Source organism: Salvelinus alpinus, chromosome 9 (genome assembly GCF_045679555.1).
Source record: "Salvelinus alpinus chromosome 9, SLU_Salpinus.1, whole genome shotgun sequence".
NCBI lineage: Eukaryota > Metazoa > Chordata > Actinopteri > Salmoniformes > Salmonidae > Salvelinus > Salvelinus alpinus.
In genome coordinates this window covers 13,317,475-13,345,396 of record NC_092094.1, presented here as the reverse complement: position 1 = coordinate 13,345,396, position 27,922 = coordinate 13,317,475, and the positions used below count along the sequence as shown (strand labels likewise).

The 27,922-nt window shown below is 44.8% G+C and overlaps 1 protein-coding gene across 1 annotated transcript in view; it reads right to left on the bottom strand.

The window, feature by feature from the left end:
- The window catches only part of lrriq1 (leucine-rich repeats and IQ motif containing 1), a 51,659-nt gene that overhangs the window by 5,900 nt on the left and 17,837 nt on the right, over positions 1 to 27,922 (bottom strand). Inside the window, exons 15-27 of the mRNA XM_071416469.1 lie at positions 23,839 to 24,024; positions 23,331 to 23,522; positions 21,741 to 22,364; positions 21,190 to 21,373; positions 20,309 to 20,434; positions 19,521 to 19,628; positions 18,611 to 18,744; positions 18,311 to 18,424; positions 18,034 to 18,122; positions 17,140 to 17,241; positions 6,040 to 6,241; positions 5,349 to 5,409; positions 4,609 to 4,729 (exon numbers count right to left, since the gene is read on the bottom strand). Coding sequence (XP_071272570.1) covers positions 4,609 to 4,729; positions 5,349 to 5,409; positions 6,040 to 6,241; positions 17,140 to 17,241; positions 18,034 to 18,122; positions 18,311 to 18,424; positions 18,611 to 18,744; positions 19,521 to 19,628; positions 20,309 to 20,434; positions 21,190 to 21,373; positions 21,741 to 22,364; positions 23,331 to 23,522; positions 23,839 to 24,024 — 2,243 coding nt within the window. The remainder of the gene's footprint in view (positions 1 to 4,608; positions 4,730 to 5,348; positions 5,410 to 6,039; positions 6,242 to 17,139; positions 17,242 to 18,033; positions 18,123 to 18,310; positions 18,425 to 18,610; positions 18,745 to 19,520; positions 19,629 to 20,308; positions 20,435 to 21,189; positions 21,374 to 21,740; positions 22,365 to 23,330; positions 23,523 to 23,838; positions 24,025 to 27,922) is intronic.

Genomic DNA, 27,922 nt, shown 5'->3' with positions numbered 1-27,922 from the left:
TGCTATAACAACCTCCACTCTTCTGGGAAGGCTTTCCACTAGATGTTGGAACATTGCTGTGGGGACTCCCATTCATCCACAAGAGCATTATTGAGGTAGGGCACTGATGTTGGGCGATTAGGCCTGGTTCGCATTTGGCGTTCCAATTCATCCCAAAGGTGTTCGATGGAGTTGAGGTCAGGGCTCTGTGAAGGCCAGTCAAGTTCTTCCACACCAATCTCAACAAACATTTTATTAATTTTTTTACCCCCTTTTTCTCCCCAATTATAATCTTGTCTCATCGCTGCAACTCCCCAACGGGCCCGGGAGAGGCGAAGGTCGAATCATGCGTCCTCCAAACATGACCTGCCAAACCACACTTCTTAACACCCGCCCACTTAACCCCCGCCCGCTTAGCCGCACCAATGTGTTGGAGGAAACACCATTTAACTGAGGACCGAAGTCAGCCTGCAGGCACCCGGCCACAAGAAATTGCTAGAGTGCAATGAGCCAAGTAAAGCCCCCCGGCCAAACCCTCCCCTAACCCGGACAACTGTGCGCAGCCCTCTGGTACTCCCGGTCATGGCCCGATATGACACAGCCTGGGTTCGAACCCAGGTCTGTAGTGACGCCTCAAGCACTGTAGTGCCTGACACCTCTGCGCCATTTGGGAGGCCCACAACAAACCATTCCTGTATGGACCTCGCTTTGTGCACAGGGCATTGTCATGCTGAAACAGGAAAGGGCCTTCCCCAAACTATTGCCACAAAGTTGGAAGCACAGAATCGTCTAGAATGTCATTGTATGCTGTAGCGTTAAGACTTCCCTTCGGCTTCCCGAGTGGCGCAGCAGTCTACGGCTCACTACAGACCTGGGTTCGATCCCAGCCTGTGTAGCAGCCGGCCGCGACCGGGACTGACTTCGGGACTGCACACTGACTTCGGTCGCCAGTTGTACGGTGTTTCCTCTGACACATTGGTGCGGCTGGCTTCCGGGTTAAGCGAGCAGTGTGTCAAGAGGCAGTGCGGCTTAGCAGGGTTGTGTTTCGGGGGACGCATGGCTCTCGACCTTCGCCTCTCCCGAGTCCGTACGGGAGTTGCAGCGATGGGTCAAGACTGGAACTACCAATTGGATATCACGAAATTGGGGAGAAAAAGCGGTAGAAAGTACAAAAATAAAATATAATAATAATAATAATAATATTTCCCTTCAATGGAACTAAGAGACCTAGCCCGAACCATGAAACAGCCCCAGACCATTATTACTCCTCCACCAAACTTTACAGTTGGCACTATGCATTCGGGCAGGTAGCGTTCTCCTGGCATCTGTCTGATTCATCCGTCGGACTGCCAGATGGTGAGGCGTGATTCATCACTCCAGAGAATGCGTTTCCACTGCTCAGGAGTCCAATGATGGCGAGCTTTACACCACTCAAGCCGAGCTTGTGTGACCTAACACTTCACGGCTGAGCCGTTGTTGCTCCTAGACGTTTCCACTTCACAATAACATCAATTACAGTTGACCAGGGCAGCTCTAGCAGGGCAGAAATTTTACGAACAGACAGTGGCACCTTTATTGTTCCACAATAAAGTCACTGAGCTCTTCAGTAAGGCCATTCTACTGCCAATGTTTCGCTATGGAGATTGCATGGCTGTGTGCTGGATTTTATACACCTGTCAGCAACAGGTTTGGCTAAAATAGCCGAATCCACTGATTTGATGGAGTGTCCACATACCTTTGTATATATAGTGTACATATAGCGTACATTATAGCAACTACTTTGTATAGCCTAGGCTACCACACTGAAATGCATGGACAGCTCCTCATGCAAAGTGTATGTACTAAACTCTGTTAACAGTCGGCTGTAGGGGAGGCTGTTCCATTTCACCTGGGGATCAAAACTAAGCTCTCCAAACACAAGAACAAAGGGAGCGTGTCTGTGGGCATGATGTGTTCCACGTGTACCGGCCACAGTGAGCCAGACGAGCCCCACACAGGGAGCTCAGCAGTGGGGAGGATCACGAGGAGGTGGTGGGGGGCTGGAGCACAGCACACATTACAGGTACTGACCAGCTCCCAATATCTGCACGGCTGGTGTCCCATATAGTGTATCATAATCTGTATGTCTATTTTTTTATGATTCATTGTAGGGAAAATATAACTCCCTCACACACAATTTTATCTCTACACATTTATTGTCAGTCAAATACCTTTTTGAAGGTACCCTAGCGGATAAGAGCGTTGGAACAGTAACCAATATATCGCTGGTTCAAATCCCAGAGCCGACTAGGTGAAAAAAATCTGTCAATATGCCCTTGAGCAAGGCACTTAACCATAATTTCTCCAGTAAGTCACTTTGGTTAAGAGCTAAATTACTAAAATGTAAATGTAAATGTTTTAAGACTCCCTTTTTATCATTAAACCATACTAAATCTAATATTGAGTATCTGTGGCCACAGCTTATTTCCATCTGAATGGTTTGATCCTTCAACATTTTATTGAAAACACTCAGCCAGCCACGGGGGTCATTTTGTGCTCTTTTGGAGAAACTATTCAGAACTTATGTGTTGAAATGTTGGTTATAAAATATTTATTTATTTGTTTGTTCCGAATCAAAAACAGAGGACAAAACAAATCTTGTCTTTATTAACACACATGTTGGTAATTTAGTTGCTATTTTCAATGGTCATGCTATTAAAAAGTAGGTAAATAAATAAACGGTCGCACATTCCCTCGACCGCTGTGACCAAACAAATCGCTTTCAGTCGTTTTACTCCCATTAGCTTTGAATGGGAACAACATTGAGGCAGTAGATAGGTAAGTTAAGTGGTTTCCTCTGCACAAGTAATGAAAATATTTAGTGGGGCTGAAAACACACTTCATGGCTCCGCCCCAGCGAGCGGTGGGTATCACATTGCAATAGGTTATAGAGTTTTTACATACTCTTTACTGCCATGGCAAGCTAAGTGAACCCCTGACTTTAAAGCTGGACTTTGATATAGTCTCTATACTCCTTCAGAGGCCAATTAAATATTTACATTTTGTTTTCTGATAAATAAGATATTTTTGCTGCTTTAAACTGGCATGGATTCTCCCTGCTTATACACATTTTCAAAAGAGAGCTTCCAGTCTATGGCACTACTGCTTTTCTTTGGTGAGTTACCAGCTAAGAGCTGCACCATTTATCCATTAAATAACTTTTAGATTTTTTGCTAATTAAATGCAGTTTGCCAGTTTATGAAATATCAAATTGGCTTTTGAAAAGTTCAAGACACCAGTCTTACACATACATACATATTTCAATTTACTAAGTGTTGTTTGATCACAGAGCCACACAGAAAGTCTTTCTCTTCACCCCGCTCTAAGTCCTACAACAACGTGCCTTTATCACGCAGCGAGTCACTGCCCTCGTGGATATCATTTAGTAATCATCATCGGAATCTAATTTAGCTTCGTTAGGAAGGAACAGTATTTGTCTTCTTTTTTAGATTCCTGCAGCTTGTTTAATCTGGTCATCTGTTTGTTTCCTGGCTGTGTCTGTCAGAAGCATCTTTGTCACTCAAACTCCTGAGCGGAAGGCTGTCTGACAGAAGGGCCAGTCATTCTTCTCTGAAAATGACTTTTTGCCTGTTTCTTGTCGAGGAGCAGCGCTCTGTCCCCTTCCCGACCCCGACCCAAGCTCCCGATCGACCCGGGGCACTAAGCCGGACCCGTTATCCCTGCTTTGCCACACACACACACATATACACACACACACAACAGATGCATACACACACAACAGATGCATACACACACACAATGCACGCACATTGCACACACACAGACAGAAATAACACACACATGTCATATTATCATAACCTACTATTCATCAGAATTATTGACAGTAGTCTGTTTGCAACGTGTGCTGGCCAGGCAACTCACCCCACCTTAAAGCTACAGTGATTACATTTAGATCATTGAAAAAGTGCTTTTCATTATACAAGACTTGTGTCTTTCTAGATTGGTCCAATGCTCACATGTGCCTGATATCATACCGCCTCTCACAGAGACATATCTCGGCTAGTACTTGACCTCAGCGATTCAATTCTCTCAGGTTTTTCACTCTTACTTTTCAGTGACTTTAAGTGACAGAGAATGTTCTGTCTTTAGTGACATTTCAATGGAGGGCTGAAAAAATATTCCTGCTAACTTACACCTAAAAACCAAATCATGGAATAAGCATTGGAAAGGAACATTTTTGATTTGCTTGCAAAGGACAAATATTCCAATTATGAAATCTTCGGAATATATTAACAAATTGACACATTTAATTATGTATGAAATAGTGGTAAACACACACAAAACGTGTATGTTGAACTAAATGTTTAGTGGTGCGTATATCCAGCAAAAGGTAAAACAAGACAAAGCATTTGGGAAGGTAATAGGTGGGCTAAATAGTAGCTTGGTTGGGGTTAATAACATTTAAACTCATTCAATTCAGGAAATAAACAGAAATTCCAATTCCAAATATTGGTCATTAATATGCATTAAGGAAACTGTGAATTGAAAGTTCAGTTTACTTCCTGAATTGAAATGGAATTGACCCAACTCTGCTAGATAGTGAGTCTGAAGTAAAAACGTAAAACTCACTTAGTTGCTCCATAAAGTTTCTCCGAGCTTGATTGTGTTCTTTGTGAGGCGGGGAAGTTGACGTTCCGCTGGCCCGCGACATTGCGGCCTGGTCTGGACCTTCTCTGTACCCTGCTACAGTCTACAAACACAAACACAAACACAAACACACACACACACACACACACACACACACACACACACACACACACACACACACACACACACACACACACACACACACACACACACACACTGTTCAAATAAGGTCAAACATGACTTTTCTCACGCAACTGGCCCCAACATTTTGAAAACATTCAACAGCTAACTACGCGCTCATGTGCTGAAAGCAGAAAGGCAGTGTGTAGCTGAGGAAAGGGAAAGGGGGTGGTTAATTCAAACTGCACAGGGAGACCTGCGGTTTTCAACTTCAAAGAGCTGACGAGCATCAATATCATTCTCTGTTCTACATAAACCACACTGCACTGACACTGGTATTTCTACAAATCAAATAAAAAAATGGCCATGAGTTGATCAAATTGAAAGTGTCGTTACACTGGAAATAAGCCTTTTGAAAAAGAAACGTTTTAAACTCTACGAACTATGGAGTGAAACTTAAATATGAACTTGAAATGTAAACAATGCATTCTTCCATGGACTTTCTCCGCAACCAAGATACAGACAGAATGAGAGGCAATTACTCAGTGAAAGTGAATCAGTCGTAGGTGGAATGTAACAGCGAGTCAAAATAAATAGCTCACCACGAGCTGCACTCTGCCTCCTTTCAGTATGTCTGGGTCAATCTCTGGGAGGAAACCATCACTGGAGACAGACAGAAAGGTTTCAAAACTCTGCTATTAGTGGTCGCTCTCCAATAGCGTGGTGGTTTCACTCCAACACCTCAGATCTATCACAGCATAAACATCAGATCAGTGGCATTACTGGCTTCCATTTAACTGTTATCATAATCCCAATGTCTTATTTCATATGTTATAGCCCAACCCCCCCCCCCCCCACATCCATTGCATTTGTTGCCGCTTCTACCAGTTATTTTTTCCCCCTGAAAATGCTAGATATTAAAAATGAAATGAAAACGGTCTGTATTCTTGTTTTGTATTTAAATATATTTCCTAAATTATAATTTCTACATAAAGAAGTAATTTAATTGTTTTAAATGTTCTTGGGACATAATGTTCTAAAACAATTAGATTCTAGAACATTAGCCTTTATAATGGGCCAATTCTTTCTGCCACTTCTGTTCATTGTTTATGTAATAAACATGTAATATCCCTTTCATCCCCATCACCTGCATATATATATATATATATATGCATAATCTACAATAATGTAATCTAACCTACTGTCCGTCATTGTTATTCTTCTGTATGTTGAACATGAGTTGCAAACATACAATATCATGTACTGGTGCATATCAGGTCTAGAGAACATCACCTCTCAGGGCGTCTGCTGTCAGAGTGCACAGGCTGGGTGTGGAGCCACTGGTAAGTGCGTTCCTGGTTCACCAGTGTTTGGTCCACTCTCTCTGTTGCGTCCTGGTTCAACAGTATTTGGTCCACCCTCCCTGGTGCTTGCTGGTTTAACCGAGTTTGGTCCAATCTGCCTGTTCCCTCCAGGGCTAGTTCTGCCTGGTGAGCTGCACTTAACAGAAAATATATTTCGGTAAAACATCCCTGGTGACAACAGTTACAAGAAAATCACAGAGCTGCTTCCCTACACAGTCCTGCTGCTACAACGTCAACCAGGTGCAGAGACATCTTTACAAATGATGTGAGGCATAATTTATATAGGAGAGAGAGAGCGATCGTGTTAACACATGCACACCAACACCGTATTCCCTATATAGCGCACTACTTTTGACCAGAGCCCTACGGGCAATACACTACATAGGGAATAGGGTGCCATTTGGAACAGGGCCAAGGATAAATAAACAGAGGGAGCTTGGACTGTGACAAAGATTGACAAGTCGAGCGTTAGGCTAGGTTTTCCTCCCGAGCTGTAAGAGACAGATCAGTGCTTAGCTAAAGCTCACAGCGTTTATGTTGGGGCTTAAGGTAACCATTTGTTTGGAGGGCTCTGGGGGCATTACTATAATACACTCGGAGTTGCTGAATGACGCAACAGCCAGGGGAGGTTGGGGGTCCTTTCATGGTGTGTGTGTCTATGTGTGTATGTGTGTATGCGTGTGTGGTTGTTTGTTCTTGTAAAATTTTATTTGAGCAACGTATCAAATAGAGAAAGCATTCAATGATTTACGAACAACTCTGAAAATCCCATAATAAAGGCCGTAATTCAAAGTAAACATTTGCTCCCCGTTCACGGCCCGCCAACATACTGCCGACATTAATGCTGCCTAAGATGGCCGTGAATTGATAAGGAATTTTGACAGCCCGGTGCTGGAACTAATGATGCATTTATTTAACTCATTTTCATGCTTTCGCCCAGCAGTAAAAAAGGAGAAAAGGTTTCATAGCTGGCAGTCATCAAGGGTTAATTAAGAACCCACTAAAAACGTCAAGTGATGGAAGCTCCCCCGAGGCAGTAAGGCCAGGAGATGGTGTTTCACACTTCCTGGAGCAGAAAGTACAAGTGGCATGTTTTAGTAGAACATAAAAAATACAGTACTAGTGTATGTTTTACATAGTTTTTAATACTGTATTGTCCTACTGTAAACAGTGCCTTTGGAAAGTACCCCTTGACTTTTTCCATATTTTGTTACGTTACAGCCTTATTCTAAAATGTATTTAAAAAAAAAAATAATCCTCATCAATCTACACACAATACCCCATAATGACAAAGCAAAAACAGGTTGGAATTTTTGCAAATTTATAAAAGCAAATAAAAAAATGGAATATCACATTTACTTAAGTATTCAGATCCTTTACTCAGTACATTGTTGAAGCATCTTTGGCAGCGATTACAGCCTCGAGTATTCTTGGGTATGATGCTACAAGCTTGGCACACCCATTCTTCTCTGTAGATCCTCTCAAGCTCTGTCAGGTTGGATGGGGAGCGTTGCCACAAAGCTATTTACAGGTCTCTCCAGAGATGTTTGATCGGGTTCATGTCCGGACTCTGGTTGGGCCACTAAAGGACATTCAGAGACTTGTCCCGAAGCCACTCCTGCGTTGTCTTGGCTGTGTGCTTAGGTTCGTTGTCCTGTTGGAAGGTTTTCATGAAGGATCTCTGTGTCCTTTGCTCTGTTTATCTTTCCCTTGTTCCTGACTAGTCTACCAGTCCCTGCCGCTGAAAAACATCCCTACAGCATGATGCTGCCATCACTATGCTATCACTATATATAGGGATGGTACCAGGTTTCCTCCAGATGTGACACTTGGCATTCAGGCCAAAAAGTTAAATCTTGGATTCATCAGACCAGAGCATCTTGTTTCTCACAGGCTGATAGTCCTTTAGGTGCCATTTGGCAAACTCCAAGTAGACTGTCATGTGCCTTTTACTGAGGAGTGGCTTCCGTCTGGCCCCTCTACCATAAAGGCCTGATTGGTGGAGTGCTGCAGAGATGGTTGTCCTTCCAGAAAGTTCTCCCATCTCCACAGAGAAACTCTAGAGCTCTAGACCATCGGGTTCTTGGTCACCTCCCTAACCAAGGCCCTTCTCCCACGATTGTTCAGTTTGGCCGGGCGGCCAGCCAAACTTCTTCCATTTAAGAACGATGGTGGCCACTGTGTACTTGGGGACCTTCAATGCTGCAGAAATTATTTGGTACCCTTCCCCAGATCCGTGCCTCGACACAATCCTATCTCTACGGACAATTCCTTCGACCTCATGGCTTGGTTTTTGCTCTGACATGCACTGGGGGACCTTATATAGACTTTTATTTTATTTTATTTAACCTTTATTTAACTAGGCAAGACAGATGTGTGCCTTTCCAAATCATGTCTAATCAATTGAATTTACCACACGTGGACTCCAATCAAGTTGTAGAAACATATCAAGGATGATCAATGGAAACAGGATGCAGCTGAGCTCAATATCGAGTCTCATAACAAAGGGTCTGAATACTTATGCAAATAAGGTATTTCTGTTTTGAATTTTTATAAATTTACTCTGTAGATTGATGAGGGAAAAAAATAATATTATACATTTTAGAATAAGGCGTAACGTAACAAAATGTGGAAAAGTGAAGGGTTCTGAGTACTTTCTGAATGCACTGTACTAGTACTCCTTCCACCTTCCCCTCACCCCCAGGCCCAGGCCCATGTCAAAACATAGTGGTACTCCTTCCACCTTCCCCTCACCCCCAGGACCATTGTCAAAACATACTGGTACTCCTTCCACCTTCCCCTCACCCCCAGGCCCATGTCAAAACATACTGGTACTCCTTCCACCTTCCCCTCACCCCCAGGCCCATATCAAAACATAGTGGTACTCCTTCCACCTTCCCCTCACCCCCAGGCCCATGTCAAAACATAGTGGTACTCCTTCCACCTTCCCCTCACCCCCAGGCCCATGTCAAAACATACTGGTACTCCTTCCACCTTCCCCTCACCCCCAGGCCCATGTCAAAACATAGTGGTACTCCTTCCACCTTCCCCTCACCCCCAGGCCCATGTCAAAACATAGTGGTACTCCTTCCACCTTCCCCTCACCCCCAGGCCCATTTCAAAACATACTGGTACTCCTTCCACCTTCCCCTCACCCCCAGGCCCATGTCAAAACATACTGGTACTCCTTCCACCTTCCCCTCACCCCCAGGCCCATGTCAAAACATACTAGTACTCCTTCCACCTTCCCCTAACCCAAGGCCCATGTCAAAACATACTAGTACTCCTTCCACCTTCCCCTCACCCCCAGGCCCATGTCAAAACATACTAGTACTCCTTCCACCTTCCCCTAACCCAAGGCCCATGTCAAAACATACTAGTACTCCTTCCACCTTCCCCTAACCCAAGGCCCATGTCAAAACATACTAGTACTCCTTCCACCTTCCCCTCACCCCCAGGCCCATGTCAAAACATACTAGTACTCCTTCCACCTTCCCCTAACCCAAGGCCCATGTCAAAACATACTAGTACTCCTTCCACCTTCCCCTCACCCCCAGGCCCATGTCAAAACATACTAGTACTCCTTCCACCTTCCCCTCACCCCCAGGCCCATGTCAAAACATACTAGTACTCCGTCCACCTTCCCCCCACCCCCAGGCCCATGCAGTTCCCTGTCCTGATTCAGACATAACCCTCCTTCCACTATCCCCCTCAACCCACCCTCACACCCTGTCCTGTTCCCCTGCTCCAGGACAGGAGGAGTCACGCCTGTTAAGTGGGGCTTTTAAGCACATTATCCAATCTTTCTCTATCGAGGCGAGGGGGGCAAAAGGGAGGCAGGGGGAGCCATGTCTTAAATTATATCTAAGAGAGAATATGCTCATTCAAGGGGGTGCAAGGGGGGCCCGGAACAGTCTGGATGGGGAGGTGGGTGTGGTCAGGGTCACGTCCTGCAGCTACCAAGTCGTAAAGGAGAGGCACGTCGTAGGCACTTTAGAGTAATTCAGAACAAGTTGTGGACGCGGGTGGTGGATGACTGTAATCCCATGGCTCTGGATCCGAAGGTCATGTGTTCAAGCCCAGTTCAATCCTTTTTTTTTCTCACCTATCCCAAACCTTAACCCTTAACTTAAAAACATACCAAATTTGACATTTGGATAAATGGAACGATACTGATCAGAAGGAGCAACCCAGGGTGTCAAAAACCCTTCGAAATTTGACATTTGAAGCAACTTCGAAATTTGACGTTTGGAGAAACATGGCTAAACGTCAGAATCTTTAGTCTAATTGGTAAAACCATGAGATCTTGTTGGTTAAACTAGCCTCATGGGATCTTCATAGAGTTCACCAGAAGCCAATATGAGCTTCTCTCTCTCCCTCCCTTCCCCCTCCCTCTCTGTCCCCCTCCCTCTCTGTCTCCCTCCCTCTCTTTCTAGCGCTGCCTCCTGCCCTGCCCTGTCATGGAGATGACCCTATACGGATATGCCGTTGTGAGTTCCAGCGCCAGACTTAAAGCAGGAGTGGAGGAGAGAAGGAGGAGGTCAGCTTTTATCATAGGGCCTGTCTCCTACTTTCCTTTGCCCAGGGGTCAAGCCTTCACCTCAAGAGAGCAAACCTCACACGGTCACCCAGCGGTCAACAGGCAGGCGGTGCAGGCCACAGACACACGCACACACACACGCAGGCCACAGGCACTATGATAATAACAGTCTTTATTAAGGAAGGTGAGACGGCTGAGCTGGCTCCTGGCTTGCTCCAATTCACGCACTAGCTACATGCTTGCACTATTTCCAGTATAACTTTGCAAATGTAGTATTTTAGTCGTGACATTTTTTTCATGTTTTCCCAATATAATACTATTTTGGATTTAACATTTAAACCCAAATTTGCATTTCCAATTCCCATAAAGTGAAAATGTAGGATATTATATCCGGACATGTAATAACAGTATTTTTTCCCATCGTCCATGTTGTTAGTTCATAGCCGTTCAGAAGGATTCTGGGTAAGTCAAGCATGTAGGAGCCGTTCGCTTGTTTCATTTGTTCAATTGTGTTGTTTATATATTCAGAATGATATTATTGTGATTTGTGAAACTAAAACAACAATCCTTATCACTTACTAAGTCTGTGTTATTTATCCATATGCAACCGTATCAAATCTACAAAGAAAACAAAGAGAGATACAAGTTCAAACTAATAGGTTACTTCCATCTAATTGTTCATTATGAGAGCTTGATGTGAGGACTTCAATCACTGAGGTAACAGTGAGGTACACACCCAATAAACAAGTTACTAAACGATTAGACATGGTTGAAGTAACGTTAAATATGACATTGTTATCTCATAATTTCTGTATAGTTTGAAGTGCAGGTGAATTATTTCAGGATTCCTTCACCCAGATGCTAAATTCAGATGCTAAATTCCCTGTCAAGCGTGTCAGAACTTTGGATAAGCACCGAGCCAACAGGCAGCTATAACCCACACCTCCAGGCCGTCCAAACCCTGACTGCCTATTGCATTGCAACCATATTTCCACTATCGTTCCCAGTATCTTTCCTCCTCCCTGGTCCTGATCATTCATCAAACAGGCTGTACCTTGCAGAGCGCAACACATCAGCTGATAAAGTACAGGGTCAATGACTTGGGGTGCGTCCAAAATGGCACGCTATTCACTATACCAGTGTTTCCGCTGCAGTCATTTATATGTTGCGCTGTGCCACGGCAAAATAATTGCCGCGACAGCAAAAAAATATGGAACAGGAAATAGCGCCTCTGCCGAGGAGCACTGAAGATGCTAGAACAGTCCACATTTACGTTTCCTCTGCAAACAAAACTAGTAATGAATAGAAACATATGACTACCCCATAGTAGAATCGTTTATCTGTTTACCTAGTCGGCTTATTGTGTGTTCTAGCCTATGTGAGAGAAATATTCCCTACGGCACCACTCATGTTAGTAGTGCCATAGGGACGTGCATTCTGACAAGCAGTCAATGCACAACATTCATGTAATATATATTTTTTTAACCTTTATTTAACTAAGCAAGTCAGTTAAGAACAAATTTTTATTTACAATGACAGTGTTAATTTAGAATTTACAATGACAGAACAACAGATTTTTACCTTGTCAGCTCAGGGATTCGATGTAGCAACCTTCCAGTTATTAGTCCAACACTCTAACCACTAGGCTACCTGCCGCCTCATAGAGACATGCATTCTGACAAGCAGTCAATGCACAACATTCATGTTAGGAGTGTCATAGAGAAATGCATTCTGACAAGCAGTCAACGCACAACAATTCTTGTAGTTGCGGGAAAAACAACAGTTTTAATGGCCTTTGTTAAAAAGAGGAGGATTCCAGCTTACCATTCCTAATTTACTTTTTTCTCAACTCCTAAATATGTGTGAACTGCACCATTTTAATTCTTGAGAGTCTAAACTGAGTTGTCTAAGCTGACATATGGAATTGTTTTAAGATGGTCATACCATAAATCATTTAGCTATTTGATAAAAAATGTTAGCACCCATTTAGGTATAAAAAAGATATATACAATATTGAATTTGGCCTTTACTACTATAGCCCATAGAAACGCATTGAATAACACATTCATAAATGGCAAAATAAATAATAAGGAATAAGGTTTTGAAATATCTGTCCTATATCTAGGAGGTATAAGAATGCTCAGGAAATATATATATATTTTTTTACATATATTTAACCCCTTTTTTTGGGTAGGCACAAAACTACCACCATACTTCCATTCATTTTTTAAACCGGTGCCGGATGCCTTCAGACGAGTCCCGTGACACTTGTGGGGCAAAATGGTGAACACCATCATGTTCGTGAGAATCTCCCCTTTCCACAGTGGGGTCACATTAGTTTGTAGCCTAAACAGTTCGGAAGCTACAGACAGAAGTTGGCACATTGACAGTACCGACTTCAGACGAGTCCCGTGGTGCTTGTGGGGAGTCGTAGAGCACCATCGTATTAGTGAGAGTCTCATCATTCCATAGAGTGGTCATAGCTACAGACATTTTCATAAAAATTACATTTTTTGGGATGTCTCATGGTCTGACAAACACGGCTGTAGCTCAGCCACTTTCCACATCAGATGCGGGAAGCCGCCATTGGCGGTTGTAGTGGATTGAGACGCAGCCCATGCAAAAAAACAGATATCTCTAGTTTAAACCCAGATTTTTTTTGTAGGGGCATGGTTAACCACGTTGCTGCTCCGCAATTCACTGTGATTGCATAGGGGAGAGTGGTGCTAAATGTAACAAATCATTTTACCAATATGCTATTGGGCTCATTTATGGAGGTAAACTCAGCAAAAAAAGAAACGTCCCCTCACTGTCAACTGTGTTAACTTTCAGCAAACTTAACATGTGTAAATATTTGTATGAACATAACAAGATTCAACAACTGAGACATAAACTGAACAAGTTCCACAGACATATGAATAACAGAAATTGAATAATGTGTCCCTGAACAAAGGGGGGGTCAAAATCAAAAGTAACAGTCAGTATCTGGTGTGGCCACCAGCTGCATTAAGTACTGCAGTGCATCTCCTCCTCATGGACTGCACCAGATTTGCCACTCTTCCACCAAGGCACCTGCAAGTTCCCGGACATTTCTGGGGGGAATGGCCCTAGCCCTCACCCTCCGATCCAACAGGTCCCAGACGTGCTTAATGGGATTGAGATCCGGGCTCTTCGCTGGCCATGGCAGAACACTGACATTCCTGTCTTGCAGGAAATCACGCACAGAACGAGCAGTATGGCTGGTGGCATTGTCATGCTGGAGGGTCATGTCAGGATGAGCCTGCAGGAAGGGTACCACATGAGGGAGGAGGATGTCTTCCCTGTAACGCACAGCGTTGAGATTGCCTGCAATGACAACAAGCTCAGTCCGATGATGCTGTGACACACCGCCCCAGACCATGACGGACCCTCCACCTCCAAATCGATCGCACTCCAGAGTACAGGCCTTGGTGTAACGCTAATTTCTTCGACGATAAATGCGAATCTGACTATCACCCCTGGTGAGACAAAACCGCGACTCGTCAGTGAAGAGCACTTTTGCCAGTCCTGTCTGGTCCAGCGACGGTGGGTTTGTGTCCATAGGCGACGTTGTTGCCAGTCATGTCTGGTGAGGACCTGCCTTACAACAGGCCTACAAGCCCTCAGTCCAGCCTCTCTCAGCCTATTGTGCACAGTCTGAGAACTGATGGAGGGATTGTGAGTTCCTGGTGTAACTCGGGCAGTTGTTGTTGCCATCCTGTACCTGTCCCGCAGGTGTGATGTTCGGATGTACCGATCCTGTGCAGGTGTTGTTACACGTGGTCTGCCACTGCGAGTACGATCAGCTGTCCGTCCTGTCTCCCTGTAGCGTTGTCTTAGGCTTTTCACAGTATGGACATTGCAATTTATTGCCCTGGCCACATCTGCAGTCCTCATGCTTCCTTGCAGCTTGCCTAAGGCACGTTCACGCAGATAAGCAGGGACACTGGGCATCTTTCTTGTGGTGTTTTTCAGAGTCAGTAGAAAGGCCTCTTTAGTGTCCTAAGTTTTCGTAACTGTGACCTTAATTACCTACCGTATGTAAGCTGTTAGTGTCTTAACAACCTTTCAACAGGTGCATGTTCATTAAATGTTTATGGTTCATTGAACAAGCATGGGAAACAGTGTTTAAACCCTTTACAATGAAGATCTGTGAAGTTATTTGGATTTTTACGAATTATCTTTGAAGGACAGGGTCCTGAAGGACAGGGTTTAGACATTATATTTTAAATGTTGTCAGCATCATTTGATTTTCATACATTTGAGTGGAATGTCCTTTTAAAAACTCACCAGAACTGAGATTCTCAGGCCATCTACAGTATATAACAATTATCCGGGGGGGCAAGCTCACACTGCTACAACATTTTCCAGGGCCCTGGTCAAAAGTCAAAAGTAGTGCACTATATAGGAAATAAAGGGCCGTTTCAAACATAGCCTTGACTCCCCCGTTCCGACCTCCTACCCGTGCCCCTCCGCACCCCATCTCCCCCCTCCCCACCTCCTCATTGGGTTTCTGATCTGACTTAGGGGAACCCTGTAAAAAGCGTAACCCAAACCCACTGGGGTTCTGGACTGGAGCAGCTCCCGCTGCCTTTTTACAGGGGCCTGGGCTGGGCTGTTGGGCGGCTGGAGTAGAGGCGTGCTGGCCGGGGTCTGGCTCTAGGTCAGTGGGGTTTCTGGGTCTCTCTCCATCGGCTGGCTGGCCTGGGCTGGGTTGCCTCCCCTCTCCTCTGCCTCCCCTGATGCTGACCTGTGGAAAGCACCCCCTCAGATCCATCCCCATCCCCAGCTAGCGCCCCGGGCTCAGCCAGCCAGCCCAGCCGGAGCTCCCCGGCAGGGGCTAACGTTTCAGGCTTCGAGTCAAGCCCCTTCTGGAGGTGATTAGCCCCAAACCCATGACAGATTCTTTCCGAGATATCCGACGCGGCGTGTTTATTTTATCCAGGCTCTTTGTGTGGATGTGCTGGACATGAGTAACCCACTTGAAATGGGTATCGGCTTACATACCCGGAGAGAGGGGAGCAGGGCCGGGGAGCTGCCGCAAAGTGTTTCATGAAAGGAGGAGAAAATATTTCCCCTCTCTCTTTTTGGACCTATCTGTATTGTTAAAGTATATTGGCCTGGTCTGTGTGGGCAGATGGTGCATGGAGGGAGAGAGAAGTACATACAGAGTCTAGTCCACCCTGCCACCCCCCCTCCCATCCCCACTAACCACTTTTCTCCATACTTTTTACCAGCACCTTTTCTTCTCAACCCACTCACCACCAACCCACTAACCCCACCCCACCTCAACAAACCCACCCACCTAGCCTCCCTTCCCCAACAAACCAACTCACCCATCTAGCCTCCCTTCCCCAACAAACCAACTCACCCATCTAGCCTCCCTTCCCCAACAAACCAACTCACCCATCTAGCCTCCCTTCCCCAACAAACCAACTCACCCATCTAGCCTCCCTTCCCCAACAAACCAACTCACCCACCTAGCCTCGCTACCTTAACAAACCAACTCACCCACTTAGCCTCCCTTCCCAAACAAACCAACTCACCCACCTAGCCTCGCTACCTTAACAAACCAACTCACCCATCTAGCCTCCCTTCCCCAAAAGAAGGTCCCGTGTGGCTCAGTTGGTAGAGCATGGCGCTTGCAACGCCAGGGTTGTGGGTTCATTCCCCACGGGGGGACCAGGATGAATATGTATGAACTTTCCAATTTGTAAGTCGCTCTGGATAAGAGCGTCTGCTAAATGACTTAAATGTAAATGTAAAAAAGACCAACTCACCCACCTAGCCTTGCTACCATAACAAACCAACTCACCCACTTAGCCTCCCTTCCCCAAAAGACCAACTCACCCTCCTAGCCTCACTACCCCAACAAACCCACCAACCAACTCACCCAAACCAAGAGACTACTACTACCCCCCACAAAACTATTTATGTCTAAGACAAGAGGCCTTCAGTTTGTTCAGTCTGGAACCCCTCAGTGCCCTACCTCCCCAGTACTTAACTCAATTTCACACTTCAAGTCATCTACAAAGCCCTGCTGAAACACAATCATCTTGTTTATCATCCGTCATCCCAAACTACTTCATGTCCCACTATTTACCACCGTTCATGTGCCTTCAATTTGGTCACCGGTCCGTAATCTCTAAGCGTTTCTATTTAATACAGGAAGCAGTCGTACTTACTTCCTCCAGATAGTGAACGTCTCATATTGAAAGCACTAAAACACGCACATACATAAGCATGGCTCTATGAGCTGCAGTATACATTTGTGGGGGATTGAAGTATGCTGCATAAAGTACATTTTGATCCCAAAAAAATACATAAAAATTGTCACCATTTCATTTAAGGTTAATGAGGTAGCCTAAATGCATGGTAAAACACAGTACAGTTGGCTGGGCTAGGTTTGCCTCAGCTCAGTAATGTGATAAGACTATATTACTGTAGTGTCTAGTGTTGTCTGAGTCCTACCTTTAATGTAGTCTCTCCTCTCTGGAGAGGGCTTCTTTGGTGCTTCCATAGGGGCATGCTGGTTGCTATGGTTCCTGAAAAGGGCCAGGCGTACAGTTGGGTCTAGAAGAAAGAGAGAGACAGAGAGAGAGAATGAGAGAGAGAGACAGAATGAGAGAGAAAGAGAGAGAATGAGAGAAAGAGCGAGAGAGAGTCTAACATTAAACCCACAGCATCCAGACAAGAACCTTTGGGTTCTGGATAAACTCACAGCAGAGACCCTTCATGACATGCAGAGAGCCTAACACTATGCATTCACTACTTGGGCAGATCACAGTTGACACAAGCCTGTGTGGCAGACAGAGAGAAAGATAACTGGATCTAGTGCTCTGGTACTGTACAGTCATGCTCTAACAATCCTGATCAACGACCAACCTCACTCTGTCTGTCTACTCTACTTGGACGTGGCACTACTACCGACCCGACGACCGACCAGTGTTTGAGGTGTGGTCACATTTCGGTATAGCCGCGGTAACCCATGCAGAGTAATGAAAACCGTCTCCGGGACGATGGCACGGAGAGAGCATCTGGTTGGTTGGAACTAAGGGAAGGGAAAGTCACCAGTTGGTTTGGTTAATTTCCTGTAAGGGCTCTCTGACTAGGGCCAATAGGAGATGACAGGGCCAGACCTCTGTTACCTCTGCTGTCTGTTACAGCTGATTAACATACACAAGGAGGAAAGGCTCAATGCTGCTAGCGTGGCAATATAGTTAAAAAAATAGAGGAGAAAGGAGAGCCTAGACGAGGTAGGTTCTAGGGGGGTTTGGTTCAGTAGTAGTTGCTCAAGCCAGTTGAACATCAGTAAATAATAAATAGGTTCCAAATTTAAATAAACTTCAACTGATTTATGCAGACCCAATAGTTTTCTCTGCCTCTGCTTCTTAGACTTCATCTTCTGAGCTCTCTTCAGCATCATCAGAGCAGTGTGGCTGTCTCTGAACCCCCTGGGGAGACAATGACACACATGTCACACGCTGAATCTAAAACATCCTCACTACAACACTCACACACTGACAGTCACAAACAGCTTTTGTCCCATTAGGGTACAGCATACAGGACAGAGTTGGGGATTTTGTTCTAAATTTGGCAGAATAGGAACCAAAATATTCCCCCTCTTTGCAACTCTACTTACCACTCCTCCAGAATCTTCTCTGATCTCTCAGAAAGACCATCGAGCCCTGACACAGAAGCAGGAGATCTCTCAGAAAGACCACTGAGCCCTGACGCAGAGACAGGAGATTTAGTTCTGAAATAAATTGGGAGGAAAAAACACACTCTCAATCTTGATCCTATTTGGAAACAATAGTTAATGAAGGCACTTTCATTGGTGATTAGTAAGGAAGCAAGCCTTCACTTGTGGCATCCATGTTGGCTTTGTGAGAACTACCTAGATGAAAATGTGTCGGCCATGACGGCTCAATCAGTTTCCTACCTGCTGATGCTGTCAAGGGAAACTCTATGCTCAGCAGGCTCTGCTCTCTCCCCACCCATCCAGGCCTGCTTGGGCTTCCACAGAAGAACAGGTGGGCTGGTCTGCTGGTTGGCATCTGGAAGATTCAGAGGATGCTGAAATACACAGTCAGAAGAGAGAAGGTTGTTATTATGTACTGTAGCATTATATCAAAAAAGAAACGTGTTCAGGTGTTCTTAATGTTTTGTAATGGTAAAAGGAGTGATAGTCAGCTAATCATGAAGAACAGACTACTGTTGACCCTGGCACTATGGGTGCAAGCCCAGTGCTTCCCCTAATTAACAGGAAATGTGAGGGTCGAACACCTAAAACACAACCTTCCAGAAGTTTGCCGTTTTCTAAATAGTCTAAATGAGAAAAGGAATTACAGAGTGTACATTAAGATCCAGCATTTCCATTCCCAGAAGACCCTAAAGTCAAAGTCACAACTTAAGTAGTCTTAAAAACATTTTAAAAACTCCCTCCTCTCTGTCGAAGTGGTAAATTGTTTAAATAGTTTATCCACCCCTTTGGAGATCACGTTAGCTAGTGTTAAAACATTAAGGCCTGCCTGGCGTGGAGGCAGCTGCCCCCCTTCAGTGAGAGCCAAGCAGAGCGGCTAGGCGCCAAGCAGAGCGGCTAGCTAAGGTGATATAGAGTCCTGCCTGCAATGCTCATCCAAAGCAAAGAGCCAGGGAGAGATATCTAAGGAAAGAAAAAGGGCCCTGGCTCGTGTGAAAAATGACATCTGCTGATGCATAGGGTATTTCAGGCCTCCTAAAAGTAATTGTGTTTTTCAAGGTAATATATTTGAGGATTAATCAGTGAGAGTTGTGGTGGGTCCCGGAGGACTTTTTTCTTTTTTGGGGGTGGGGGTTCAGTGCTGTGTTACCTTTGGACCAAGCAGCTGGTCTGGGAATGGAGGAGAATGAAAGAGGGTTTTGGGAGGTGAATCGTCAGACAGCAGCGAAGTCATCATCCAGTCTCTCTCTAGTGCCATCTATTTACAAGCCAAAGGAGATGAGAATCACCTTTAGCGTGAAACAACAACATTAACAGACTACAGTACTGGACATCAATGTTTTTCTATTCCCTCCAAGGGTTTGGTGGTGAAGTGACTTCTTCAAAGTAAACAGCAGATCATCATGTGATAGAGGTTTTGTTTTGTTTAAATATTTGAGATGAGTGCTTCACGCATCCACGCACGCACGCACACACGCGAACGAACACACACACACACACACACACACACACACACACACACACACACACACACACACACACACACACACACACACACACACACACACACACACACACACACACACACACACACACACACACACACACACACACACACGACATAGACACATTCTCAAGTGGATGGCATTTGAAGAGGACAGAGGGCAAGTGAACTTGTGGATGATGAAAGAATAGCTAAAATGCCATTTATCATGTAGAATCTTCCAGTTTCCCCTGGCCTCAGTATAATGGGCAGTGTTCTTTAATAATCCTAATCCCCAGGGAATAGCCGAGTAGATGAGTGAGAGGAGTAGAGGAAAGGGGAAACGTGCCGGTCTCCATTTTTCTGGGGGGCAAGGTCAACTTGATAGGGGGTTTGAGGTTCAGACCAGTCAACCCAGACAGAGTCAGTCTGTGAAGTTTGTACCTACTGCCTACCTCATCAAAGACAAATTCATCCACGTTCACCTCCTCGAAGGCCTCGTGATCCCCGGGGTTGAAGCCCCGAGCCTGGGCCAGAGCAGCAGCCAGCCTCCTCCTCAGAGTGAAGCCTCTCCAAACCGCCTGGAGGAACGAAGGTACCAGAGGAAGAGCCATGAATCACAGACAAAGTTAAATATTGTGTGTTATCCCATTAGGAAGATAAAACATGTTAACCTCTGTTTAATTGCTGAGTGATCTGCTGTTTGAACTCTATGTGACTTGGGCGCTAGGAGACAAATGGAGCGCCAGCAAGGGTTCTAAATCCTCAGAATTCCCAAAGGGATGACTTCACAAAGTGAGCGGTGCTGGAATCTGGAATCCTCACCGCTCCCACTACTGCAAAAGTCTGGAATTTGATTAATCATTTTATCCCCCCACTGCCAAAGACTCCTCAAGGGCCCATCAAGTACAGAGAGAGAGAGAGGGGAGAGAGGGATGGGAGAGGAGGAGAAAAGGGGAGAGAGAGGAGAGGGGACATTTCAAGAGAAGTGTCAGGTAGAATGTTTGATCCATTGAATCATACGATAACCAAATTAAGCCTCAATATCATATAAGATCTGGACATATGATGTCTTTATTATTAATAAAAAATATATATTCTCAGAAACATGTTACTGGACCTCTATGACAAATGAGAAATTACATTTCTATAAAAACTGATCAACTCAAACTATCTATTTGTGGGATTGATCGAAGCAAGACAACGATTTCTGAGTAGACAGTCATGTATTTCCATAGAACCGGTTGAAAAACCTGTCAGCATGACCAGTCTAATAGTTATGATAAAGAGTTCCAGGAAGTCACTCGCAGCCCAGTTTCCTGTGACCCTGACTTACCTGGATGGCAGTTGCAGCGTAATCTGGTTCCAGACAGCTCTGCTCTGACCCAGTATGGCCGGGTCCTGTGTCTACTCTTCCCCTCTCTCTTCCTCCTTGCCCCTCACCTGGAGGTGGACGCAGCTGGATCCTCTGACGTCCTCTGTGTCCTCTCCAGTGGCGCTGGATCACTACAGCTGCCATGCTGCTCCGAAAAAAGACACAAAAAGAGATACATAATGATATCATACCCTCAATCTCTTTGACCATGGGTGCGTCTGAAATAGCACCCTATTCCCTATGGTACATAGGTTGCCATTTAGGACGCAGAACACACATTTATTTCTGTCCAAACATCTGGCTTGCAGAGACTCCAGAAGAGGAATCCAGCCTGTCTCGAACAAGCTTATATCAAAGATACAGCCCTCTTAATGATGACTGTGTGTCAGAGTGAATATGATGTTCAACATCGATCAACTGGAGGACACTCTAATGATGACAAATGCTCATTGGCAGAAACTAATAAAAGTAGAGAAACTATGAAAGAATTCATGAGTGAGAGAACACTTTACTTTTTGAGGTCCAGCTTGATGTGAGCTTTGGGGAAGGGTGAACTGCTGGGCTTGGCAGTGGCACGGGACGTTTTTTCCTCGGAGAAGGTAGAGCTGGAACTGGTGTAGTTAGCTGGCGTTGCTGGCTTCAACTCGGGCCTATTGGACACAGTCCCTAGACTGCTGAATGATCTGTATGCTGGGGGCTGAGGCTGCTTTTCACTGTTGTCATTGGCTGGGCTGATGAGGGGAACCACATGTGGCCAGGTGTTTGTGTTTCCACAGGACTTATTTTCAGGTTGCTTCCTGTTCATGACACTCGTAACACCACCATGTCTGTCCATACCCTCTACGTCAGACTTTTCGTCAGGGATCCTGCTAACCCTGGCGGTGTCACTCCTGTGACTGTCATCTTGTTTGTCGGTGATGCTGGTGTCTCCATATTCGTGAGCGTATCTGTGCTCCTCAGCCAGCTGTACAGCTTCATCATGGAGCTGGAGGGAGAGCCTCAGAGCATCCAGGGGAGGGAGAGCACCGCTGCGCACACACAAACACATGCACTCGTTCATATGAAGATCACATAAGTAGATTTTGGATGTCGTTCTAGGTTGTGTAACATACATTCCGTCCTCTCTCATACGAGGCCTACGAGATAAGCAATGGCTAACGTAGATACAAATGTCTGATGAATACCTACAAAAACAACAACACCTTTTTCATATTTGATCACCTAGTATCTGCATTGAAAAAATTGCTTACTTTTGGGCTGCAACAGGCTTGCCTTCACAGAGGGTCTATGGGTGTCAGTTCTGTAATCCCATATAATGTCTCTTTCATAGAGGGGATTAAGTTGGTACAAAGCCACCTCAATGGAAACTTAACGAGTCTATTAGCAACGCTTGGATCCGCTTCCCCCAATCTATCTAAGACCCTCAGGGCTACTCATGGCTACTGGGTACACAGTATACGACCATACACGGCCCACTAGCCCGAACAAGCCTTGCCTTCACAATGCCCCTGCTATTCAGCTAGAAGGGGGGTAAAGAGGGTGACAATATAGACAGTGACCTCGATTTCTCCTCCTCGTACCTGCCAGTTCACCACAGGGTCGAGGGGAAGGTGTATAACAGTAAAAGGAAACGGTGAATAGTCAGTAAGGGAGAAAATATACACGGTTTTGTATCTTAAAGTCCCATTTAAGGTTGGATAAATAATAATTTATGCTATTAAACAATGAAGTTGTGAGGGGAAGTCAAATACCTGCTGCCCTGGGGCTACTAGCTACAGCAGTTCAAGCACATGATGGAACTGGAATGATATATTTTAATGGAAACTAACTGGGATTCATTCAGAAAGGTACTTCGACCCCATTTACACTATGTGAAATGAGGACGTCAATGTAACACTGCAGAGATAGGCCTATTTTTGTGTTGAGTCAAATCTGTCAATAGACATAGAAACTTATAGAGAAAGTAAGGACATTTCAGATGAAATACCTTTAATTACTCTCGGCAGTGTTGTAAAACTTTACACAGCAGGGTAAACCCCAGGATGTCTACATAATTTTACCAGCTTTACTAGACAGTCCTGAGCCACAGCCAGACTCTTCACCTCTCTAGACCTTGTCTGGCCCTGGGTCGAGACTTGAGCCAGGGGTTAACTGGCTGCGGTGGTCCCTGCCCTGCCCCCAGAAAGGCCCATTGTCCAACGCCCAGAGGGGGTGCATGGAGCATGGACAGGGGTGGAGAGGAGCGCACTGTGGTCCCACCCGAGCCATGGGACTCCTTGGTCTCACCCATACCACTAGACACCACTGCGTTTCATCTTTTGTGAAACATAATTATGGTGAGGTCAGAAAGATAAGCTGAGGGTTGACCACTGGTCTATATGTTGGTGGTCTGGTCTGTCTAGGGGTGTCCGTTAAGACTAGTGTCCTCAAACTACTTACAAAAACAGCTAAACATTGCCTTTCAGCTTTGGACACCCTGTGTATTAGTTATGCTAATAATACTAATATGCAGGTTAGTTTGTCTGTATGATATTGCTATCCTACAGCATATGTGTAAGCTGAGCTGTCCAGCAGAAAAGCTGACGAGAGTCTGTAGTAAGCTGCATTAACCTGAGTTGTGCTGTGTGGCTGTGCTGCAGTGTGTGGAGCTGCTGGAGCTGTGCCTGACAGAAGGCTAGAAAGCTGTTCTGAGGCAGCAGGGCCGTGACTAGACCAGGACCAGGGAGCGCTGGAGAGGAGCCGACAGGCTGCCCGTCTATGGCCTGTAGACCCGGCACAGCCCTCTGCAGACTGGACCTGTGGAAGATAACATGGTGGGTTAATCAATAAAGATCATGGCTGGATGCTACAGAATACAACACTAGGGTTCATGCTACTTGGTAGCATTTCAAAAAGTAATGTCCTATACTCAAAAAAGTCTACAACTATTTAAGGTGACAATTGCAGTCAGTAAATTTATTTTAAAATACCGGCATGTAACTCCAATGTAAAATAAACACAAGTTTTAGGCCCTGTTATGTAAAGTGCTCTCCATATTCTAAAACACTAAATTGATACATGACCACCTAACACAATTACATATTCAACATTGTTAAAGTAGGAATTGTGAATGATCCTGGATTTGATTTTAACTCAACATGATTATAAAAAATGTAAAGGGTCAACCAATTTTCTGAACTGACAAAGTTCAAATTGAATTGCCCCCAACTCGGATGTCTAAAGTGTACTATGATGTGCCAGTGGATAGCCTCAGCTTGTTGTATCCAATAGTTTGGCAGAGAAGTCCTTAGGCAGAGTAGATACACCTCCTTGAGAGAGCGAACAGGGATAAAATCCTAAAACGAGTTTGACATTTCAGGCCCAGCAGAATCAAAGCCATTTTCCTCCATGCGAAACAAGAAGTTTGGTTAGAGTCTTGATTTTCTCAAAGCAGAAGAATGTGATGACATGTTGAGCTGCAGATGAAAGAGACTTTGAGACTAAAGACTGGGCTTCAGGCTCTGGTTTTCTTTGTTTTTGTTGTTATTTTCCTTTTTTTCTCAACCACTAAAAGAGTGAGTGACTTAAGTTGTATCCAATGTATCCCAAATGGCACCCTATTCCCTATGTAGTGCACTGGTCAAAAGTAGTGCACTACATAGGGAATAGGGTGCCATTTGGGACGCAGACCTTAAGCTGAAGCAGCTGATGGTGGCCTGGCTGTGCTGTGAGGGGGATGGCTGCTGAGCTGTGTGTCTATGGGAGAGAGAGGTAACACCGGCCTGAGGCTAAGGATGTGCAAGCTGAGGAATCCCAAAAAATTTGCCAGCAGAGAAAATGGTCTCCAAAGCAAACTGCATGGCCAAATGTGGTCGATCGATGCCAATGTGAAAATGTAGAAAGAAACACATTAGGAAACGCATACAGTATTACTGAGCCGTGACAATTTACAAATCGAGTAAATTTATACAGTATGAATGTTTTCTGTGATATGACAAATCTTTATCTGTAACTAATCTGTAATTATTAGTCTTTATGAAATGTTTAAATGTGAAAGTGTACTTATAAACAACAACTACTACTAACCTAAAGCAATTTATGTTCACAACAAATGTTTGGTTAGTATTTGCTTCTGGTCATTTTACCACAGGCGCTGTTGCTGTCAATATGAGCCTAAATCCAATACAAAATGTGCCAAAAGGATGGGAGCCTTTAGTTTAGTTTATCAACATCAGGCGTAAATCTGGCTTAAAATATCCTAAAGAATGATGGTGGGGCAAGAACCCGCTGAACTCCCTGTACTGTGCCACAAACATGACTCTAGGTCACTGGTTGTGCAGTCCACTGTCAGAGTAATGGGGTTTTGATGAGCCCCACCTCACCCCTCTCACACTCTCTCTCTCTCACTCACTCTCTCACTCTCTCACACTCACACACACAAACAAGGATTAGATTCCAGCCCTACAGGCTTGTCGTTTGGCCGACCGGACCCTCTTGTAACGAAGCATAACCCATAATAAAGCCTTGATCCTCACATGAGCTCATTGACGTGAGGTGGGCACACACAATGCCTTTCATGGTTAAATGTTTTTGGGTGGAAAAAAACATGCTTTGCAATTACGTGCCACTGGTTATTTGTGTTTAACGTACAAGGTTCAAATTAAAGAACTCAGGAAATTAGCTTAAAATATGTCAGAATGCTGAGCAATTTGACCTGCTTGGCTCATTTGAATAAATGTATTTATTAAGTGGAGTCCAGAGCCGTGGCCATGCAGCTCCTTCTCTCTCTAACAATACAATGTTCCCTCCTGGTCCTAGCTAGGCTCTCTAGCTGCGTCCTTCCCTGCATCATATCCGTCTTTGTCTCTCTCCGGTTTGAACCTAACCCAACCTGGATCTATATATTTCATTTAGTGAAGACTTCCTTGAAAACACAGGCTCTTAAAAGAGGTCTGATTAATCAGGCAGAGTGCTATCTTCTTCCCCTGGCTCAGGGCTGCTGGAAGTGTATTTCTTAGCAATCTCCATTTGGTGCTTTAGTTTAGTCGGTGTTATCGCTGGACTGGGATGAAAGGGCCAGGGGGAGAGTGGGGAAATACAGGGTGCTAATTCCACTGTTGGCATTGGAGGTTAGGTAAAGTTCATTGGGAATATTTATTCTCCATTGAGGCTAACGGTGTGGCACCCCAGGTAATAGAAACCCATATGTCTGGGTGGGTGCTGACTGCCAAAATGTATGAAGATAGAATGCATAATGTGGTGTACAGTACTACTACTGGTTGATTAGAATAAATATTCAGATATACTGTAGAGGTTGAGAAAAAAGAATTGTGTTAATCATGGTTCTTTTAAGTGTTTGCTCAGTGGCACGTTTTTTACATGACTTGGGCGAAGAAAGGGTAGTAGCTCTCCACGGTTCTCCACGGTTAGCCTGAGAAGTGGGCGCAGGTCTCCTACCTGCCCTTGGCCCACTACCTCTTAGCCCCCCCCAAGAAATTTTTGGGGTTTCTTCACGGGCTTCCGTGCTAGCCGCGTACCTTCATAACTCCGGTCTTGCGCTTGATTCTCCGGCTTCCAGCCACGTCTCCTTGCTGCCTCCTCATATCGCCGCCTCTCTGCTCTCGCTGCCTCCAGCTCAGCTTTGGGACGGCGATATTCTCCCGGCTGTGCCCATGGACCTTTTCCGTCCAATATTTCCTCCCAACTCCAATAATCCTGTGTAGCAGGCCACTGCTCGAATTCACGCTGCTTGGTTCTGGTTTGGTGGGTGGTTCTGTAACGGCGTTCCTCCTCCTCTTCATCCGAAGAGGAGGAGCAGGGATTGAACCAAAATGCAGCTTCGTGATATGACATGATTTATTTAAGAAAACACGAAAACACGAACTTCACTTGAAACTAAACAAAACAACAAACGGAGTAGACGAACCTGAACATAAGAACTTACATAACACGAAGAACTCACGAACAGGAAAACGACTACACAAAACGACGAACGAACGAAACAGTCCCGTATGGTGCAAACAAACACAGACACAGGAGAACAACCACCCACGACAAACAAAGTGAAAACACCTACCTTAATATGATTCTCAATCAGAGGAGATGAAAACCACCTGCCTCTAATTGAGAACCATATCAGGTACCCAAAACCAACATAGAAACAGAAAACATAGACTGCCCACCCAAACTCACGTCCTGACCAACTAACACATACAAAAACTAACAGAAAACAGGTCAGGAACGTGACACTACTGGTATTATTAAATCTGTCGTAACAGTTCTTGAGAGATCCAGGCATCATCTTTTAGGCTAATGCTATGACTAGACGGACCTTAAAATGTTTTAGAAAATATTAGTAATTTCACACTTCATAAAAGTTATGCATGGTTTGTCGGTCATAAACTGTTAAGACCACTAATGACCGTGTGTAATGCCGAAATGATGAAATCTAGCTAGACTACCGGTAATTGAAGTTAAGTGCTCTAGCTAGCACACATTTTTCATATCAACTAATTTGGACCCCCCACTCAAATGTACATGAGGAAAATGTTTTGGCGCTGTAAGTGAATGAGCAAATTGACATTGAAAACTTAATAGATTTTTCCATTGAATAAATATTTTGGGAACTACTGACACTCAGTGCTACAGAGGTTGTGCGGTGCGCGGTGCAGATATCGTTGGCACGTTGGCTAATCCAATAGCATTCTCAGATTGC